Raw genomic sequence first — 17,568 nt, forward strand, 5'->3', positions numbered from 1 at the left:
TACATAACATGCAACCAAAAGATGAAACCAACATAGAAAAATCTCAAGGAAGCAGAGCAAAGCCCAGATGTACAGTACAACTGGAGTTATCCTACCTCTGGACTTCTTGTATGTGAAATAACCTGTCAATTGTGTGTAAGGAGGCCATGGGTACGCTAAGAAGTAGCAGATTATTTTCACTGGGGGAACTAAGGATAGCCATAAGGAAAAAGTAGCACTTCAATTTATAATGAGAACGGAAGAGGAAAAAGGCTGAGGAAAAGGTGACGATTCTACAGACCATTTCCAGGTTCTTTCACTTTCTATTGTTAAATCTGCCTGTCTTCCAAGCCTCCCCTCACCACTTCCCTCCTTAAATATCTTATTCCAGAAACTCAATAGAGCTTACAAACACATCAAGCAGAGTTTTCTTATGAGGGAAAAATGAGAAAGTAATCTTTTTTTTGCTTGCCATGATCAGCACAAACCAAATTTTTAAATGGTTTATTCATAAACTTGATGCAAGTTTACAAAATTTACTGTACATTGCCAAATAAATCTGCAATTAAAAATAAAATCCATAAAACAAAGCATGCCAAATGTGCAGCTATCAATCTGCTTGCCATCAGGATATTAAAGAATTCAACAATGTATTCAAGATTTAGCCTTAGGCTTAAGGAACTTTACTGCTTTAAAGAATTCTGCCATGTCACTTGTTATCTGAGCAACTGGCAATGAGAACTTTATACAAATGTAACCAAGTGAACAAGAATACCAGAAAATTTACTGCTCTCTTAACCAAAATAGAATCAAAAGAAATTAAATACACACAATAATGTAGAAATGACAAGTCTCTTAGATGTGGTTTACAAAGTTAAAAACTGAATCTCAAAGCAAATGCATAAGAAACACTTTTGAACTTTGTAACCTGTTTGTGCAGAAAAATGTGCTTCTGGATTTCTTGTTAAAAGTGCTTAATAACTAGAATTTCCTTTTAAATCAAACTTGGGTGTATTAAAAAAATCTATTACCAACCAAAAAGGACTGATTCAGGTAAGGCAATAAAATGGAGAGTACCTTGATTTGAGTCAGGTTCCATCAAAAATTAACATACGGAGAGTTTCTATTAATCTTTCAATGTAAAAGCCATTGTTTTGACTATGGCAAAAGTTACTGTAAGAGTCTCCAAATTAAGTATATTTTTCTACTTAACTGCGCAGCTTTTGCTCAAGGAGTCTTTGTGCCAATCACTTTATAAGTTTATTAGTTTACAAATGATTGCAACATCCCGTTAATAAAATGGAAACGTAAGATGACTTAGTATTTTAAATAACTTTAAGCTCTATACTGTGGCTCTTGTTCATAAGAAACACTGCACCAACAAGCAGCAGATTCAGCCCAGCAAGACTCTGATGCCCCAGTGGAAATCACTACTTGCAAGCCTTAACTGATATAGTTTTACACTGCTTTGCCTAAGAAGAACAATGTAACTCAATTAAGAGTATTATCTTCAGGAAACAATTCATATCTTCACATAGTCATTAAAAAGTTTAACAATTTAATGAGTAGGTTTCCTATCCTTTTGGCAATATCATAAAATAGTTTTAGACATGAAAGAGCTATTATCATTTAGAAGGCCTTAAAATTTTCTAAACCAATATTGAACATCGATTAAACTTGTATTGGCTGTAAATGGAATATATTGCAAATCCTTGCAACCCATGGGCTCAATATAGGAAAGTTACTCTAAAGCCTCAACTTCAGTAGCCTGACGCTGACTTGGCTGCTTTAAAAAGTTCACTTTTCAAGAAAAAGAGATAAGGAGTGGCCAGTATGTGTATTTATCAGGAGAAATACAATAAAGGCCCCACTGCTCAGTCCAAGATATCTAAAATGAGCAAAATGCAAAGGCTGTAACTTCATACTGGATGTCAGATGACAGATTATCCACTAAAATATCTATTAACTAACGTCTTCGGTACTGCTGTAATAGGGGCACTCAAAGCTTGTGTCTGCATATTGGTTAAGATTTTCTTTAAAGCAACATTAGTCCAAACACACAACAGTCAACATATTTAGCCATCTTCCTTTGGAGGGGTGTACCAGCCTGAAATAGAATGAAAAAAAAAAGTTAAAATACTTAATTCTTAAATAAATTAGAAGAACTGGCATGTAATAAGGCTAGCTACAGTCTCTCTTCATAATTTTGGTGTTTAAATCTACTATAAATTTTTTTTTCTTTTTCCTTTTCTTTTTTTTTGAGACAGAGTTTTGCTCTGTCACCTAGGCTGGAGTGCAATGGCGCAAACAGCTCACTGCAACCTCCACCTCCCAGATCAAGCAATTCTCCTGCCTCAGCCTCCCAAGTAGCTGGGATTACAGGCATGCGCCACTATGTCCCATTAATGTTTTTTGTTTTGTTTTGTTTTGTATTTAGTAGAGACAGGGTTTCACCATGTTGGTCAGGCTGGTCTCCAACTCCTGACCTCAGGTGATCCATCCACCTCCGCCTCCCAGAGTGTTGGGATTACAGGTGTGAGCCACCGCACCCGGCCTACTGTAAAAATTAAACTTATACTTGGATTGGTAACACTGTATTTTGCTATTTCACAACAGAAAGTTATTTTCTATGAATAAATTGTACTTGAGTTTTCAACACAAGAGCTCTGTATTAATGGCATCTCTAGCTAAAGATGATTGTGGAATATTAGACTAAAAGAGTAAGTTTTATTCCACTTCAGTTCTATACTTGAAAGTAAGCCTCATGGAAAGTACTTAGAATATAAGGAACTTGGACTGTTATCAGAGCCATGACATCATTTCACCAATGACGAGGAAGCCATTGCAGCAGGTGCAGTAACTAAATGACGATGCCTAAAATCAGAGTTAGTAGCAAGCCAGACTAGAATCCATCTTGAGCTATTGTACAACATGGTGACTACAGTTAACAATATACTGTATTCTTGAAAAATGCTAAGAGTGGATGTAAGGTGTCTCACCATAAAAATGATAACTATGTAAGGTGATGCCTAGGTTAATTAGCTAGATTTAGTCATTCCACAATTATGTATACTTCAAAACTTTGTACACAATAAGTATAACGTGTCAATTTTTTACAAATAAGAAAAAAAAATTTTTTAAGATTAAAAAAATCCCTAGAAGTCATCTCTCCCGATTCTGAATCTATTACTCTTTCATCACAGCTAAGCTTACACATACCCACACACTCTCAAATACAGCATTTTCTATAAATATTTTTTAAATGCCAGTTGTAATGTTTAAGAAATAAAAATAAGAAATCTGTTTCCCAGGCTCCACAAAAACCTAAGCTCTCCATAAAAAGGCAAATTAGACTACGTACTGTTTAGTATGAAACTTTAGAACCGTATGAATATGCCAAGATCTATAAAGTATCAAAGTAGTACACAGGTTTCTTTGGATCTACTAATTTTGTGTGCTAGAAATTATTATTATGAAAACCTGGCCTTGTCCTCAAATTTTATCGTTTCTCTCTTCTGCTTGAAAATTTTGTTTTGAATACTATTGCCGTAAGTAAGCAATCACTGAAAAAGTGACAAGTTTGCTTTGTCATTAAAATAAGCACAAAACACAAATCTTAAGTCACAAACTGACACATTTCTAGCAAAGTAATGAATACTTTACAGGCATGGTGGCTTGTGCCTACAGTCCGAGCTACTGGGGAGACTGAGGCAGGAGGATCACATCAGCCCAGGAGCTTGAGGCTGCAGTCCACTATGATCACACCTATAAACAACCACTGCACTCCAGTTGTAACAACAAGAACTCCATCTATAAAGAGTTGCCTTTAACTCAATTTCTACAACCATTGATTTCAAGTAAGTAAAGTGAGTCATGCATTAATCTACTAAAAAAAAAAAAAAAAAAAAAAAATCTTGATTCTGACTCTGAGATACCTAGGCCAAGTGTATAGGATACAAAAATTTTGATTGAAGTACAATGTTAAGGTTTGTGGCGTGATGACTCACACCTGTAACCCCAGCACTTTGGGAGGCCGAGGCGGGTGGATCACAAAGTCAGGAGATCGAGACCTTCCTGGCTAACATGGTGACACCCCATCTCTACTAAAAATACAAAAAAAAAAAAAAATTAGCCAGGCATGGTGGCAGGCGCCTGTAGTCCCAGCTACTTAGGAGGCAGAGGAAGGAGAATGGAATGAACCTGGGAAGCAGAGCTGGCAGTGAGTCAAGATAGCAGCACTGCACTCCAGCCAGGGTGACAGAACAAGACTTCATCTCAAGAAACAAATAAAATAAAATAAAATAAATAAATAAAGATTTTTGTATGCAGCACAAGTTTTTTTCACTATGGTAACAGTACTTTAAGAAACTAAAGCAAAAACAGAAAAATAAAACGGTAAATATTAATACATTATCTAAAAACTTCTTAAATGGCAATAAACACTTATTGAATTAAACATACCATTTTTCTCATGTATCTGTACAATGGAATTATAGGATTGTTGGGCTCTTGCTAGATTATATTGATTCTGAAAGAGAATTACACATTTTAAATCAAAAGTGTAATTAGGTGAAAATTATTACAATAAATTTATGAATGCATCACACTGTGCTTAAAAGAACACAGGAAACTGACTCTCCATTTCAAAAACAATTTTAACTTAATAGCCTCATTTCTCAAGTTCATTATTCTCTACAATTTTATAAAAATAACAAAACCAAAATTGTACCCCAATAAAAATCAACAAGCCTCACAGTTCATTTTTATAAATCTTCCTACCATTGGACAACTACAAAGCTTTCTGGTTCTAGAGTCTGTCTCCATATTGCTGAATCAAGTTAAAGGATTATATCTGGATGTTAATAAAACTCAAACGTTCTTCATGTAGCTTCTATTTTAAAAACAACTACAAAATATTACTTTCAGATAAGAAAATATTAAGCTTCCACGACTCTACATATGAATGACATTTTCAGTTAGAAATCTAAAGAACGCCCATAATTGGCACCTGGCTTACTAAAGGAGCCCTCTTTTGATAAAAATATACAATCTTTTTAAGGAGCCAAATCTAGGATTAATTTTGTCACCATACAACCAACCTATATCTTCACTTCGAATTAATATACCAGAACACTCTCCATAGTGGTACCCATCTATCCACTATATTATGTCGCAGAATTTTTTGCATAATAAATTCACACACCACAAGACTCAAAAATGTCTACATCCTAAGTGAAAACTCTCCCTCCGACTTGTACCCTAAACATCCAGTTTCCTCCCATTCAACCCCCTTCCTCCACACAAGTTAACCACTATTACTAATTTCTTTTATGTCCTTCTTTAAGATTACACAAAAATATTCATGTACAGCCCACTGTTATTAGCCATTGTCCTGGCTTTCCTTCACTAACAGTTGCATGCTACAGATACTCATCTGCCCCTTTTCTCATCTAGCATATCCTGGAGAATGTTCCAAATCAGTATAGAACATACCTGTTTTAAACACTGAAATATTTCTATTACATGGATATTCAAATATTTAATCAGTCCCCTATTGGTGGACATCAGGTTGTTGTCAGTATTTTGCTGTTATAATGTTGCCATGAGCAACCTTGTACGTATATCTGCTGAGTACTGGTAAAAATGTCCTAGAGTAGAGCTCCTGGGTCAAAAGTTATACATGCCTTAGTAATTTTGAGATTACATAACTGCACAAATGTGTCTGCCCACCAGCCATCTGTAAGAGTGCCTTGATGCAGCCTCACCAGTGCAGTGCTTCAAATATTTGTAGATTTCTGACAATATACTAGATGGACTCCCAGTACAGTTCTAATTTGTATTTCTATTACTGAGTGAGACTGAGCATGTCTCCAATATGTTCATGAGCCATTTATTTCTATTTCTGTAAACAGACTTTTTATCCCCTTTTCCTATTTTTTTAACATGTTAAATTTATGTAAGGACTTTTCCTATTTTTCTACAGGGTAGTCTTTTTCAACATTTAGAGCTCTTTAAAATAGTAAAGCCGGCCGGCACGGTGGCTCACATCTGTAATACCAGCACTTTGGGAGGCTGAGGCAGTTGGATCACCTGAGGTCGGGAGCTCGAGACCAGCCTGACCAACATGGAGAAACCCCGTCTCTACTAAAAATACCAAATTAGCCGGGCATGGTGGCGCGCACCTGTAATCTCAGCTACTTGGGAGGCTGAGGCAGGAGAATCGCTTGAACCCGGGAGGCAGAGGTTGCAGTGAGTCTGAGATCACACCATTGCACTCCAGCCTGGGCAACGAGAGCGAAACTCCGTCTCAAACAAAGAAACAAAAAAACCACACACACACAAATAAAATAGTACAGCCCTGCCATAATGCACCTAATAAACTAAACATAAAATGTATAGTAACACGTTTTTCTTAACATTAATGAAAAAGTGTTTTTTTAGTATTTTCACAAAAAGGACAAAAATAAGACTCAGAAACAAACTGTACATAAAAAATATATATACCCTGAAATTCCCAAATGACTGTGAAGTAGTCACTTTCCAACCTTACTGCCCACCACCCAAAACACAAGGAGAAAATAAGAATGTTGGCCTTCCCCAGTCTCAATATCAGTAGCAAGGTACTCAAACGCCCAGTTTAAACAAATGTTTCTGCAGAGGCTTTACTGTACTGTGGGTCTAGCCCTTCCTATTCTTCTAACTCACTGATTTCTGCTTGTATATCTTTAATAATTTCCCCATTCTGCTTTCCTTCAGGTTCTTTTAAGAGACAGTCTTGCTCTGTCACTTGGACTAGAGTGCAGTGGCTGGATCTCAGCTCACTGCAACCTCCATCTCCCAGGTTCAAGCAATTCTCCTGCCTCAGCCTCCCAAACAGCTGGGATTACAGGCATCTGCCACCACACCCAGCTAATTTTCCTGTTTTGTTTTTTTGGCAGAGATGGGTTTCACCATGTTCCACAGGGTGGTCTCGAACTCCTGAGCTCAGGTCATCCACTCGTCTCAGCCTACCAAAGTGCTAGGATTACAGGAGTGAGCCACCATCCCCGGCCTCCTTCAGGGTTTTTCATTGTCCTGTCTAGCAATCAGTTAGAGGCTTGATTCATTTTCATTCTTTTCTTAATGGCATAAGGATTTGGCAATGAACATTCCTCTGAGCTCTCCTTTAGTCTCTGATAAGTAATGATTGCATTATTGCTATTCTGTAGATATTCTGCAGTTTTAATTTTGAAGCCCTGTTTGACCTAAGGGCTGTTTGCATGAATTATAAAATTCGAGAAAGAAATATCTGTTTTCTGGTTTTATTATTAACTTATAGATTTAACTAAGATCAGAGAATGACATCTGTCCTTTTCTGTTTTTCAGTATTTGAGGTGTTCATTGAAAAAGATTAGCTTCTTGAATGTTCCAGATAGGAAGAAGAGGGGAGAGAGGAATAGATAGAATTCTAGTATTTTAATTATGGTTCAATTCCAAGCATTTTAAAATTTCATTTTACTTTTTAAAACCATGATTTACAGCTGTGTTTAATTTCCAAATTCACATAGCTTTTTGTTAATCTCTTCATTATTGCCTTCTAACCTTAACTGCTTCATATTTAAATGATATGGTGTGTATGGTACCAACTGTTTTTAAATCTTCTGATTTTATGGATTTATAATTAATTTTTCTCCCATAGTCCATAAATGCTTGAGAACAATCTATATCTAATTATTAGGTACAGAGGTCTATGTCCATTATACCATGCCTGTTCACTGGTTATTCAAATCTACATATGGGCATTCTGTTTATCTGACTAGTAGTATGCAGGGTATGTTGAAATCTCCAACTATGATAGTGGACTTGTCAACTTCTCCCTGGGTTTTATCAGTTTTTCCTGAGTATTTTGAGGCTATTTTGATAGGTACATAAAATACGAAAATTGCTATATCCTCCTAATTAACAGACTTATCATCAAATTGTTACTAATGCTTTCTGTTCCAGAATCCTATTTTGTTTGATACTAAAGCTACATCATTTGGTTTTGGTTAATGTATACTGGCATGTCTTTATCACTCTCCTTTATAAAAATTTTCAACCTTTTTGTACCTTTATATTTTAAATATAAAGATTAAAACAGCTGGATTTTATTGATTTAATCTAACTAGTAACTTTCGTCCATTTACATTTGTTATGACTGATTTATGTAGACTTGCTTCTATCACCTTTAGAACTTCTATTTCTCTCACTTTCTAGTATAATTCTAATATCTCCTCCTGGGATTCCACTAAGACATATTTTAGCCCTCACTCTGATCTCTCCCCACCAACCCCACCAACTTCTGCCCTATCATCTATCCCCATGTCTCTCTGTGTAACATTCTAACGTATTTTTTTGAGATAATCATCTAATCAATTAATTCTCTTCTGGTATCTAATCTACTGAGTTTCTTATTTCAACAATTACATTTTTTCTTTATTTTGAAACAGAGTCTCACTGTCACTCAGGCTGGAGTGCAGTGGCGTGAACATGCCTCAGTGCAGCCTCGGCCTCCTGGGCTCAAGTGATCTTCCCACCTCAGCCTCCTGAGTAGCTGAGACTATAGACAGGTACCCCATACCCAGTTAATTGTTTTTTTAGGGTGGAGGGGGGTATTTTTTGTACAGATGAGTTCTCACCACGTTGCCCAGGCTGGTCTCCAACTCCTGGGCTCAAGCCATCCTCCTGCCTCGGCCTCCCAAAGTGCTGGGATTACAGGCGTGAACCACCATACCCATCTATATTTTTTATTTCTATAAGTTCTATTTCATCCATTTTCTTTTCAGGTCTTCCTCATCATTCCTGGCAGTCTTACTGCTTGCTCAATTTTATGATTCCATCTTTTTTTCTTTATTTTAGATTTCACATGTAACTATTTTCTCATAATTCTAATATCTGAAGTATGTGTTTTGTATCTGATAATTCCAAAACTTACTGTCTTTGGGAAATATATCTGTTATTTATTATTTCTGACAATTCTCAAATATGTTGAGGTGACTACCTGAATGCTATGATTGGAGTGAATTCTTTTAATCTTTGGGAATCCTACAGGCTTAAATTAGAGATGCTTTCCTACAAAAAGTATCTGTGTCTGCTTCTGATGAGAGCTGTGGATACAACTAACATGAGACCACTTTACCATCTTGCATAATCCTGAGATTCTCCAAGAGATTTGGCTCCCCAACCTTGCTCATTTATACACAGGAGACTAGACTGCTTAGTATAGGTAGTGACTCACTTCCTCCTACCCTGGAAAAAACAAAACAGTTCTCTCATCTGAATGTGATCACAGTCTAGGGGATTCTATGTGAGAATAAGTGCAGGTTATGGGCAGCAGGGAAAGACAGATGCTGACCATAGAAATAGGTCAGAAGCTGCCCTGAAGACTGTGTGCTCCAGGATTTCACTATTTAACTCAACTACCATTCCCTCCATAGTGAATGGAAGCTTCTGAGAGCACCATCTTGCCTTTAAACCACAAATTCTTGCTAAAAGTCATGGTAACAAACCTCTGGCTTTGAAAGGCTGTCTCACTTATGTCCTAAAATTAATGTTACAGCCTATGTTTCATGTTAACTGAAAAGAAAACCAGCCTGAACAACATCCTTATGTACCATGGCTTGCTCTCAGCTCCCCTTGGTTGGGCCTAGGGCAGCCAGACTGTCTGGTTCCAATCCTTTTTCTGTCACTTGTCACCTCAGACAAGTTGTCTAACTAACTTCTGTATGCTTCAGTTACCTCATCTACAAAATGCAGATAATAATAGCATCTACTTTTTAAGTTATTAAGAGGATTGAGTTAATAAAAAGTAAAAGATTTTAAAAAAACTTGGTAAGAATAGGTACAGAGAAAAAAAAAGTAAAAATAAATAAATGAAAAGACTAGAGCCTAGCACATAAAAGCTTATCAGGAATTAGTTCTATAACATGAACTCAATTTTTTAAAACCTTAAAGTACATGTAATTTTTAATTTAATTTACTATAGTATACATACCAATAATAAGTTTACAACTGTAGACATGTTTATCTACAGCAAATATAACAAAGACTAAAAGAACAGATATTAAATCATTAAGTGATTATTATCAATTAGTATCTTTAATTTTCTTATAATTCTTTATTTTCTATAGATCACTTTTGTAACAAGAAAACAAACCAAATGAAAATGAAACTATCTCATAAAAGAATTACGTCAAGACAGGAAGAAAGCTCATAAATATAAAATATATCTTACGGTTTATGTAAAATTCTTAACAAAAGTACCTTATTTGCTCCAAACTGCACTCTGGCTTTGCCTTTGACTAAGGTGGCATTTATTTGCATGATGACTGATTCTATTGAGTAGGCACTGCTCCAGCCCTACAGGAAGAACAAAATATCTCTAAAATACAGCAGTATTTCTGATTCCCACTTGGGAAGGCCTAACAAAATGGTATGTAACTCAACAGCAGCAAATCAGTGTTAAAAAGTCTATAGTCAAGGGGAAAAAGTAAAATTGGAACATTTCCAGAATCTCACCAAAAAAAAAAAAACAACAACAAACCAATGTTCTAAGTGCCCAACATGAGCAAATTAGAACCTTAAATAAAGGTCACTCTTAATGCCTATCCTAGCATAGATTCAGCAGCAAGTACAATGTCATTTTATTGGTTTATCTTTTCATTCTTGAAAGTAGAAACTATTTTAAAAATAAACTAAAATTTCTTTAAAAGTAGGAGCTATTAAAGAATTTTCTACTTACAATCTAATTTACATGATCAAAACACTAAATTGCGGGTGAAAATGGAGTACCGTAAGAAAAAAGTCACCTGTTTTGTGAGAAGTTCCATACATAATGCTCCTCCACCCAATACATACCTTAAAAAGAAAAAAGGAGTCATACAAAATTCGAGAATTATTCCTCCTTAAACAATTTCTAAGTGCCATTACCAAGAAAATATGCATACAAGTAAAGATGAGAAAATAACATGAAAACAGTTGTTAGGGATATAGGACTATGGGTAACTTAAAAATTCTAGTGTTATCACGCTAATGTAATCCTTCTGAAATTCTAGTCAATTTTTTCTAATGGTTCTTAGAACATAATACTTTCAGATTTGTATGGTATCAGTAACTAAGAACTTAGCCCTAAATATTCCAAAGAATAGGGGCAGAAGAACCAGTTTCCTTAAATGGCATTCGCGTGTTCTTTACATCTGAAACTCTACCATGATGTTACAGCCAAGAGTTTTTCCCGACAATGACACTGACCTTACCCTATCCATGCTATGAACATCTGCATGGCTTTATGGTTCAAACTGTTTTTACCCATTCTGTTGTGAGAATCAAATGGTTCTGACCATGGAGCTCCTCTCTGGAATTCCTTAAGCTCTTTCTAGGCCTGAAGACTATTCTCTGAACCAAAGATAACTTCTGGGGATGTACCAAATCTCCCATTAGAAAATCATTATTTAGGTAATGATTTTTTAACCTTTATCTTTCTCAAACAAAATTTCATTTCTCCTTTATGTTAAATTTCAAAATACATAAATATCATGCCTAAAAAATCAAGGGAATGATAGTTTTAGAACAAAAACTGTGGTAATTTTGAAAACACAAAAGCTAAGACCACTGATGAGGTCTATGTGGACACCAAGTCCACCACAAATTGTTCTGTCCTCTGGGGCTCTGCCCATGTCTTTCCCTTGTTTGAGATTCCTTCTGCTTCCTACCCTTCCAAATGCTGTATTTCCCCCCAGAAGACTTGCCAAGACCACTCTACCGTGCACATCTTCCACTCCAGCTAACCAAAGGCATCCTTGTGTCGACTAACCAAATTACTTTGCAGAGAAGGCATCTAAAAACTTTTACTGTAGACCACTAACATTAATAATTGTTATAGTGACAAAATTTAATAATAAAATTAGGGAAAGAAGTCCTCTTCAACTCCCCCATCCTGGAGAATCCAAGCAAGTGTCTCTCCCCACTTGCTTTGCCCAAACCCTAGGACCTTTCAAAGTGAAAAATTAATGGAAGGGAAAAAAACCTAAAAGAAAAACTCTCCAAAAATTTAAATTCAGAAGACTCATGGGATTAATTTTTTTTTCTTTGTGTATTCTATTTCTCAAACATAGAAATCTATCTTCCACTCTTTAACTCTCCTACTGGGCTAAAAGTATTGTACGTAATGTGCACTCACTGATTTAACAGAATTAGAATATCCAGGTACTCATTTAGATTTTGGTTCCACAATTGCTCAAAGCTTAATAATTGGTTAATGAGTTAACACCACACATGATCTTCAAATTTTGGAAATGCTGATGGTAGACAGGAACTTGTTTCAGGAAAAGGAAGTACACAGTAGACATTTTACCTATTATCCAACCACAACCACCTTTCCTTTAAGATACCCCACTCTTCCTTTGAGGATGCAGAGTCTTAGGAGGTGGGAAGAAAGGGAGTTTTTGGATTTTCAGGTCAAAAGAAAGTGCATTTGTACGAGTACGTAATACCTACACAAATGTTTGTTGAACACAAGACGAGCAGTTCCAGTACCTACACAAAAAGTAAGATAACTAAACTTTTCCTTAATATACACTTTCAGCAGCATTTAAAAGTGTTTGATTCTACTTCTATATTAAATGACATTCCTTTTGTCAATATGTGTTCCAAATTCTTACTGCTCTTTGCCTCCAAAGGGTTCCTGCTGAATACTGAGACAGTTCAAGAATACTAGGGAAAAAACATTAATGATCTAAGTAAGGGTCATCTAAGGATAACATGTCATATGTATGGACACCGTAATACAGTATTTTCAACTTTAAAAAAGTTCAGTTGCCAAAGTTGTACAGCAAACACTATCCTAAGCTTAGCCTCTTCGGATATTTCATTTAAAAATCACTGTAAAAAACACGAGTCACAAAAAGCCATATTTTGTATGATTCTATTTATATGAAATGTCCAGGACAGGCAAATCTACAGAGAAAAATTAGATGAGAGGTTGCCAGAATCAATGGTGGGGGAGACGGGTATAGGGAGTGACTGCCTATCAGTACAGGGTTTATTTTTGAAGTAATGAAAATGTTCTGAAATTAGGTAGTAGTAATGGCTGCACAACTCTGAATATACTAAAAACCACTGAATTGTACACTTCAAAGTGTGAGTTTTATAATATATAAACTGTATCACAATAAAGCTGTTAGTTTAAAAAATGTTTGGCTATGTCAAGAAATAAAGAAATAGGGTCATAACTAGAAGATGTGGGATATGAAATACATAGAAAACTGCTCAATAATCTATCTGGAATCATACAATGCTTAAGCTTTACCCTGACTGAGATGGCAAGCTTCTACTTCCTCCCAAGTCAGCAAATAATTCCTCCTCCTCACTTAATAGTTGACTATGAAGACCAAGCCATTTTGATTTTGCCTCCCATGAGCTTTCACATTTCACTCCTCCTTCCACTCCAGTGACTACCAAACCAATGTAGGTTCTCCTCACTTCACTCTTAAGACAACAGCGTGGTCCTCAACTACTGTCACACTCTTCTAGGCTCTGTGAGCACAACGTGTCTCATATTCTCTTCTGCTGTCACCAGATTTACTTTACAATAGTTTCTTTACTGTTACTCCCATTTCTCAACCAGTTATACAGAAAGATGAATAGCCAGGGTGATAGTTTACTTAGCAGAGGGGGAAAAAAAGGTCTGACCAGTCCACAGAACTGTTTTAAGTACAAGATATTACATCAGCACTATTTCCTACAACTCTTCTACATGAGTCCTACCCTCCTTGTGTTATAGCTCAAACTGGTCTGGTATACTTTGAGTATCTCATTCTCTTTTCTAGATACCTAATTGTGTTTATTTTTCACCTATGTAAATCATTTTCCTTCAACCTCCACCAGCTGACCAAACCCCACTCACATTTCACTGCCTAACTGGGATCCCACCTACTTCATGAAGTCTTCAGGTCACTGTTGCCAGAGCAACTCTTTGCTGCTTTAAACCTCTGATAAATTAAGTCCATAGTTAGCATTTGATAATCAATGGAGTACTTAGTACTTGTAATCCCCTCATACACTTGGCATTTGGTATAATGAAAAACACTTTATTAGGAATCAGAAGATTTATTTGAGTAGGTCACAAGCTGACTTATTATTCAAATTATTCATTTGAATAATGAGAACAATAACACCGTGGCAAAAAAGAATCAATTAAGAAACTACGTAACAGATTTTAAAATTGAAAATGGCATTATTCATAACTTCATGTATTTGTCTCTACTCTAGGCGGTAAACTAAGGTCATAAACTTAAATTCTTGGAATTCTTACAATAAAATGTTGAAAAGCTATACTGGTCAATTTTATAATCACATTTTAAAATGTTCTGATTAAAAAAAAAAAACTTTTTTTAAGACGGAATCTCGCCCTGTTGCCCAGGCTGGACTGCAATGGGGCGATCTCGGCTCACTGCAACCTCCACCTCCTGGGTTCAAGCGATTCTCCTGCCTCAGCTTCCCGACTAGCTGGGATTACAGGCACCCACCACCACGCCCAGCTAATTTTTGTATTTTTAGTAGAGACAGAGTTTCGCCATGTTGGCCAGGCTGGTCTCAAACTCCTGACTCAGATGATCCACCTGCCTTGGCCTCCAAAAGTGCTGGGATTACAGGCGTGAGCCACCGCATCTGGCTGATAAAAATGTTTTTATATATTTATTCTGAATTTGCAAATTTCTTCCAAATCTTTTCCTTGATCATTTTTTTCTCTAAGATTTTGAACAAAAAATGACCTGTCTTCCTTTTCCCATGCTTATGGGAATACTGAGTAAACATACACACTTTTATAAACAAGCACATACAACTAAAGCACAATAGTTGGCCAGGCACAGTGGCTCATGCCATAATCCAGCACTTTGGGAGGCCCAGGTGGATGGATCACTTGAGGCCAGGAGTTTGAGACCAGGCTGGTCAACATGGTGAAACCCTATCTCTACTACAAATACAAAAATTAGCTGGGCATGGTGGCACATGCCTGTAGTTCCAGCTATTCAGGAGGCTGAGGCAGGAGAATGGCTTGAACCCAGGAGGTGTAGGTTGCAGTGACCCAAGATTACACCACTGTACTACAGCCTGGGCAACAGAGTGAGATTCTGTCTCAAAAAAAAAAAAAAAAAAAAAATTAAAGCACAATAGTTATGTCGTTTCTCCCCAGTCAGTAAAGGCTTCATTAAAGATATTTTAACAGGCCGGGCGCGGTGGCTCAAGCCTGTAATCCCAGCACTTTGGGAGGCCGAGACGGGCGGATCACGAGGTCAGCAGATCGAGACCATCCTGGTTAATACGGTGAAACCCCGTCTCTACTAAAAAGTACAAAAAACTAGCCAGGCGAGGTGGCGGGCGCCTGTAGTCCCAGCTACTTGGGAGGCTGAGGCAGGAGAATGGCATGAACCCGGGAGGCGGAGCTTGCAGTGAGCTGAGATCTGGCCACTGCACTCCAGCCTGGGCGACAGAGCGAGACTCCATCTCAAAAAAAAAAAAGATATTTTAACATTAAACTATGAAAAACATAGGAACTATGACTTGGTGGCTAGTAAAAGGCTGGTGTTGTGAGCAAGAGAAAAGTTAAAAATTTACTATTTTTCAGTCTCGTGTTTATTTTGTATACGTAAATACTTGGCTGGGTTACCTAACATTCAACTTCCGAAACTTATCATTAGGTTTTATGACAAGAGAAGTACTTTTTATAGCAATTTTACTGCCTGATCCAAAAACAGTCCAGTGACGCTTTAGCGGTAACAAAATAAAGCTGTACACAATTCTAAACAACTGTTTCACACCCAACCTGGAACTTCCACTCACTGTAATAGTGTATTTGTGATCAACTTTGTCACAACCTGTCAAAAGGAGACCTCTAACATCTGCTCACAAAGGAATCCCTTCAGCATCTCCTGCTCTGCAGCAGCAATCACTCAGAACTCTGGATTTCCAACAGAACAGCATTTCCCAAAGAGTAAGCCAGAGAACACCGTCCTCTGAGATGCTATCGTGTAAATTATTAAACAATTTTGGGAAAAATAGAAAACAGCATTAAGCCTCCAAGAAGTCCTTTGGTAAAAGATATTTTGAACCTGGTTTCCCCAAAACCTTGCAATCCCCTCAAAACAAATATCTATTAACAAACCACTAGGCTGGGTGTGGTAGCTCACGCCTATAATCCCAGCACTTTGGGAGGCTGCGGTGGGCAGACCACGAGGTCAAGAGATCGAGACCATCCTGACCAACGTGGTGAAACCCCATCTCCACTAAAAATACAAAAATTAGCTGGGCATAGTGGCACATGCCTGTAGTCCTAGCTATTCGGGAGGCTGAGGCAGGAGAATGGCTCGAACCCAGGAAGGCAGAGGTTGCAGTGAGCCGAGATCACGCCACCGCATTCCAGCCTGGTGACAGCAAGACTCCGTCTCAAAAAAAGAAAAAAACAAAACAAAAAACTGTATTAGTGCTTAACATTTTGGGAGCTATGGCAAAGATTAGGTTGGAGGTGTCAGGTAAGTAAACTCTTAAGAAACAATATTGAAATACATAAAATTTAAAGAAAAAATTAAAAACAAAAAAGAACAAAAATAAAATAATTTTAAAAAACAGTATTGGGCCAGGCACAGTGGCTTAGACTTGTAATCCTAGTACTTTGCAAGGCTGAGGTGGGTAGATGGCTTCAGCCCAGGAGTTCAAGACCAGCCTGAGCAACATGGCAAAACCTCATCTCTACCAAAAATACAACAATTAGCTGGGCATGGTGGCATCCCAGCTACTTAGGAGGCTGAGGTGGAAGGATATCTTGAGCCCGGGAGGCAGAGATTGCAGTGAGCCATAACTGCACCACTGCACTCCAGCCTGGGCAACAAAGAGAGAACCTGTCTCAATAAATAAATACATAAATAAATAAAAATTATATTGCTTTACCGTGTGGCAGAACTCAAAATGAGCTCAGCATATCCATATGTAATACTAAGGTTTAAAAAAAACACACATACTTTTTATTTCTCTGAGCTTTATAGATGGACACCATGCCCAAATGACTATTCTGTAGTATCAACAGCAAATTAGTATGTATTTTGACTACAAGAAATGATTCTTAACAGGATTTTAGCCCCCCAAAACACATATATAAGCATGTAAAGCAAATATAACTAAAAATAACTGTAGGAACAAAGCTCTTCTGGAGAAAGTTCTGAAGTCTGATATAGTCACTCACATTTTTACCCTAAATACAACTATTACTATCTCAACCATAGAAATGATCAAAGTAAGGGCTGGATATATTTAGTTTTTAATCACCATAATGTAGATTATGTCACATAATAGAATTAGTCAGCCGAGTGTTTGAAAATTCTCAAGTTAAACTGCTCATACTTTGAGGGCCTACTGAACATTTCATAAATAACCTAACAAATTGTGATCTTTTCCCCCTCTTCTGTAAGACTTCCAACCACAAGAAGCAGCAATACAATTACCATTTGACCCTACTAAACTGCAAGTATTACCTGTAGAAGTAATTAGCCAGTTCCATAGGTCCATGAGATTTCCCAT

General features: G+C 37.0%; 1 protein-coding gene across 7 annotated transcripts in view; it reads right to left on the bottom strand.

The window, feature by feature from the left end:
* Window positions 1-468: 468 nt before the first annotated feature.
* The window catches only part of UBE2Q2 (ubiquitin conjugating enzyme E2 Q2), a 60,668-nt gene continuing 43,568 nt past the window's right edge, over window positions 469-17,568 (bottom strand). For 5 of the 7 annotated variants that reach the window (XM_009210670.3, XM_009210669.3, XM_009210671.3 and 2 more), the window contains 4 exons: window positions 10,806-10,854; window positions 10,261-10,356; window positions 4,441-4,507; window positions 469-2,086 (listed from right to left, as the gene is read on the bottom strand). In XM_009210670.3, the coding sequence (XP_009208934.1) occupies window positions 2,055-2,086; window positions 4,441-4,507; window positions 10,261-10,356; window positions 10,806-10,854 (244 nt within the window). In that variant the 3' untranslated portion in view covers window positions 469-2,054. The remainder of the gene's footprint in view (window positions 2,087-4,440; window positions 4,508-10,260; window positions 10,357-10,805; window positions 10,855-17,568) is intronic. The other 2 variants (XM_021940754.2, XM_031668461.1) reach the window with 2 other exon arrangements.

Source organism: Papio anubis, chromosome 7, assembly GCF_008728515.1.
Source record: "Papio anubis isolate 15944 chromosome 7, Panubis1.0, whole genome shotgun sequence".
Lineage (NCBI taxonomy): Eukaryota > Metazoa > Chordata > Mammalia > Primates > Cercopithecidae > Papio > Papio anubis.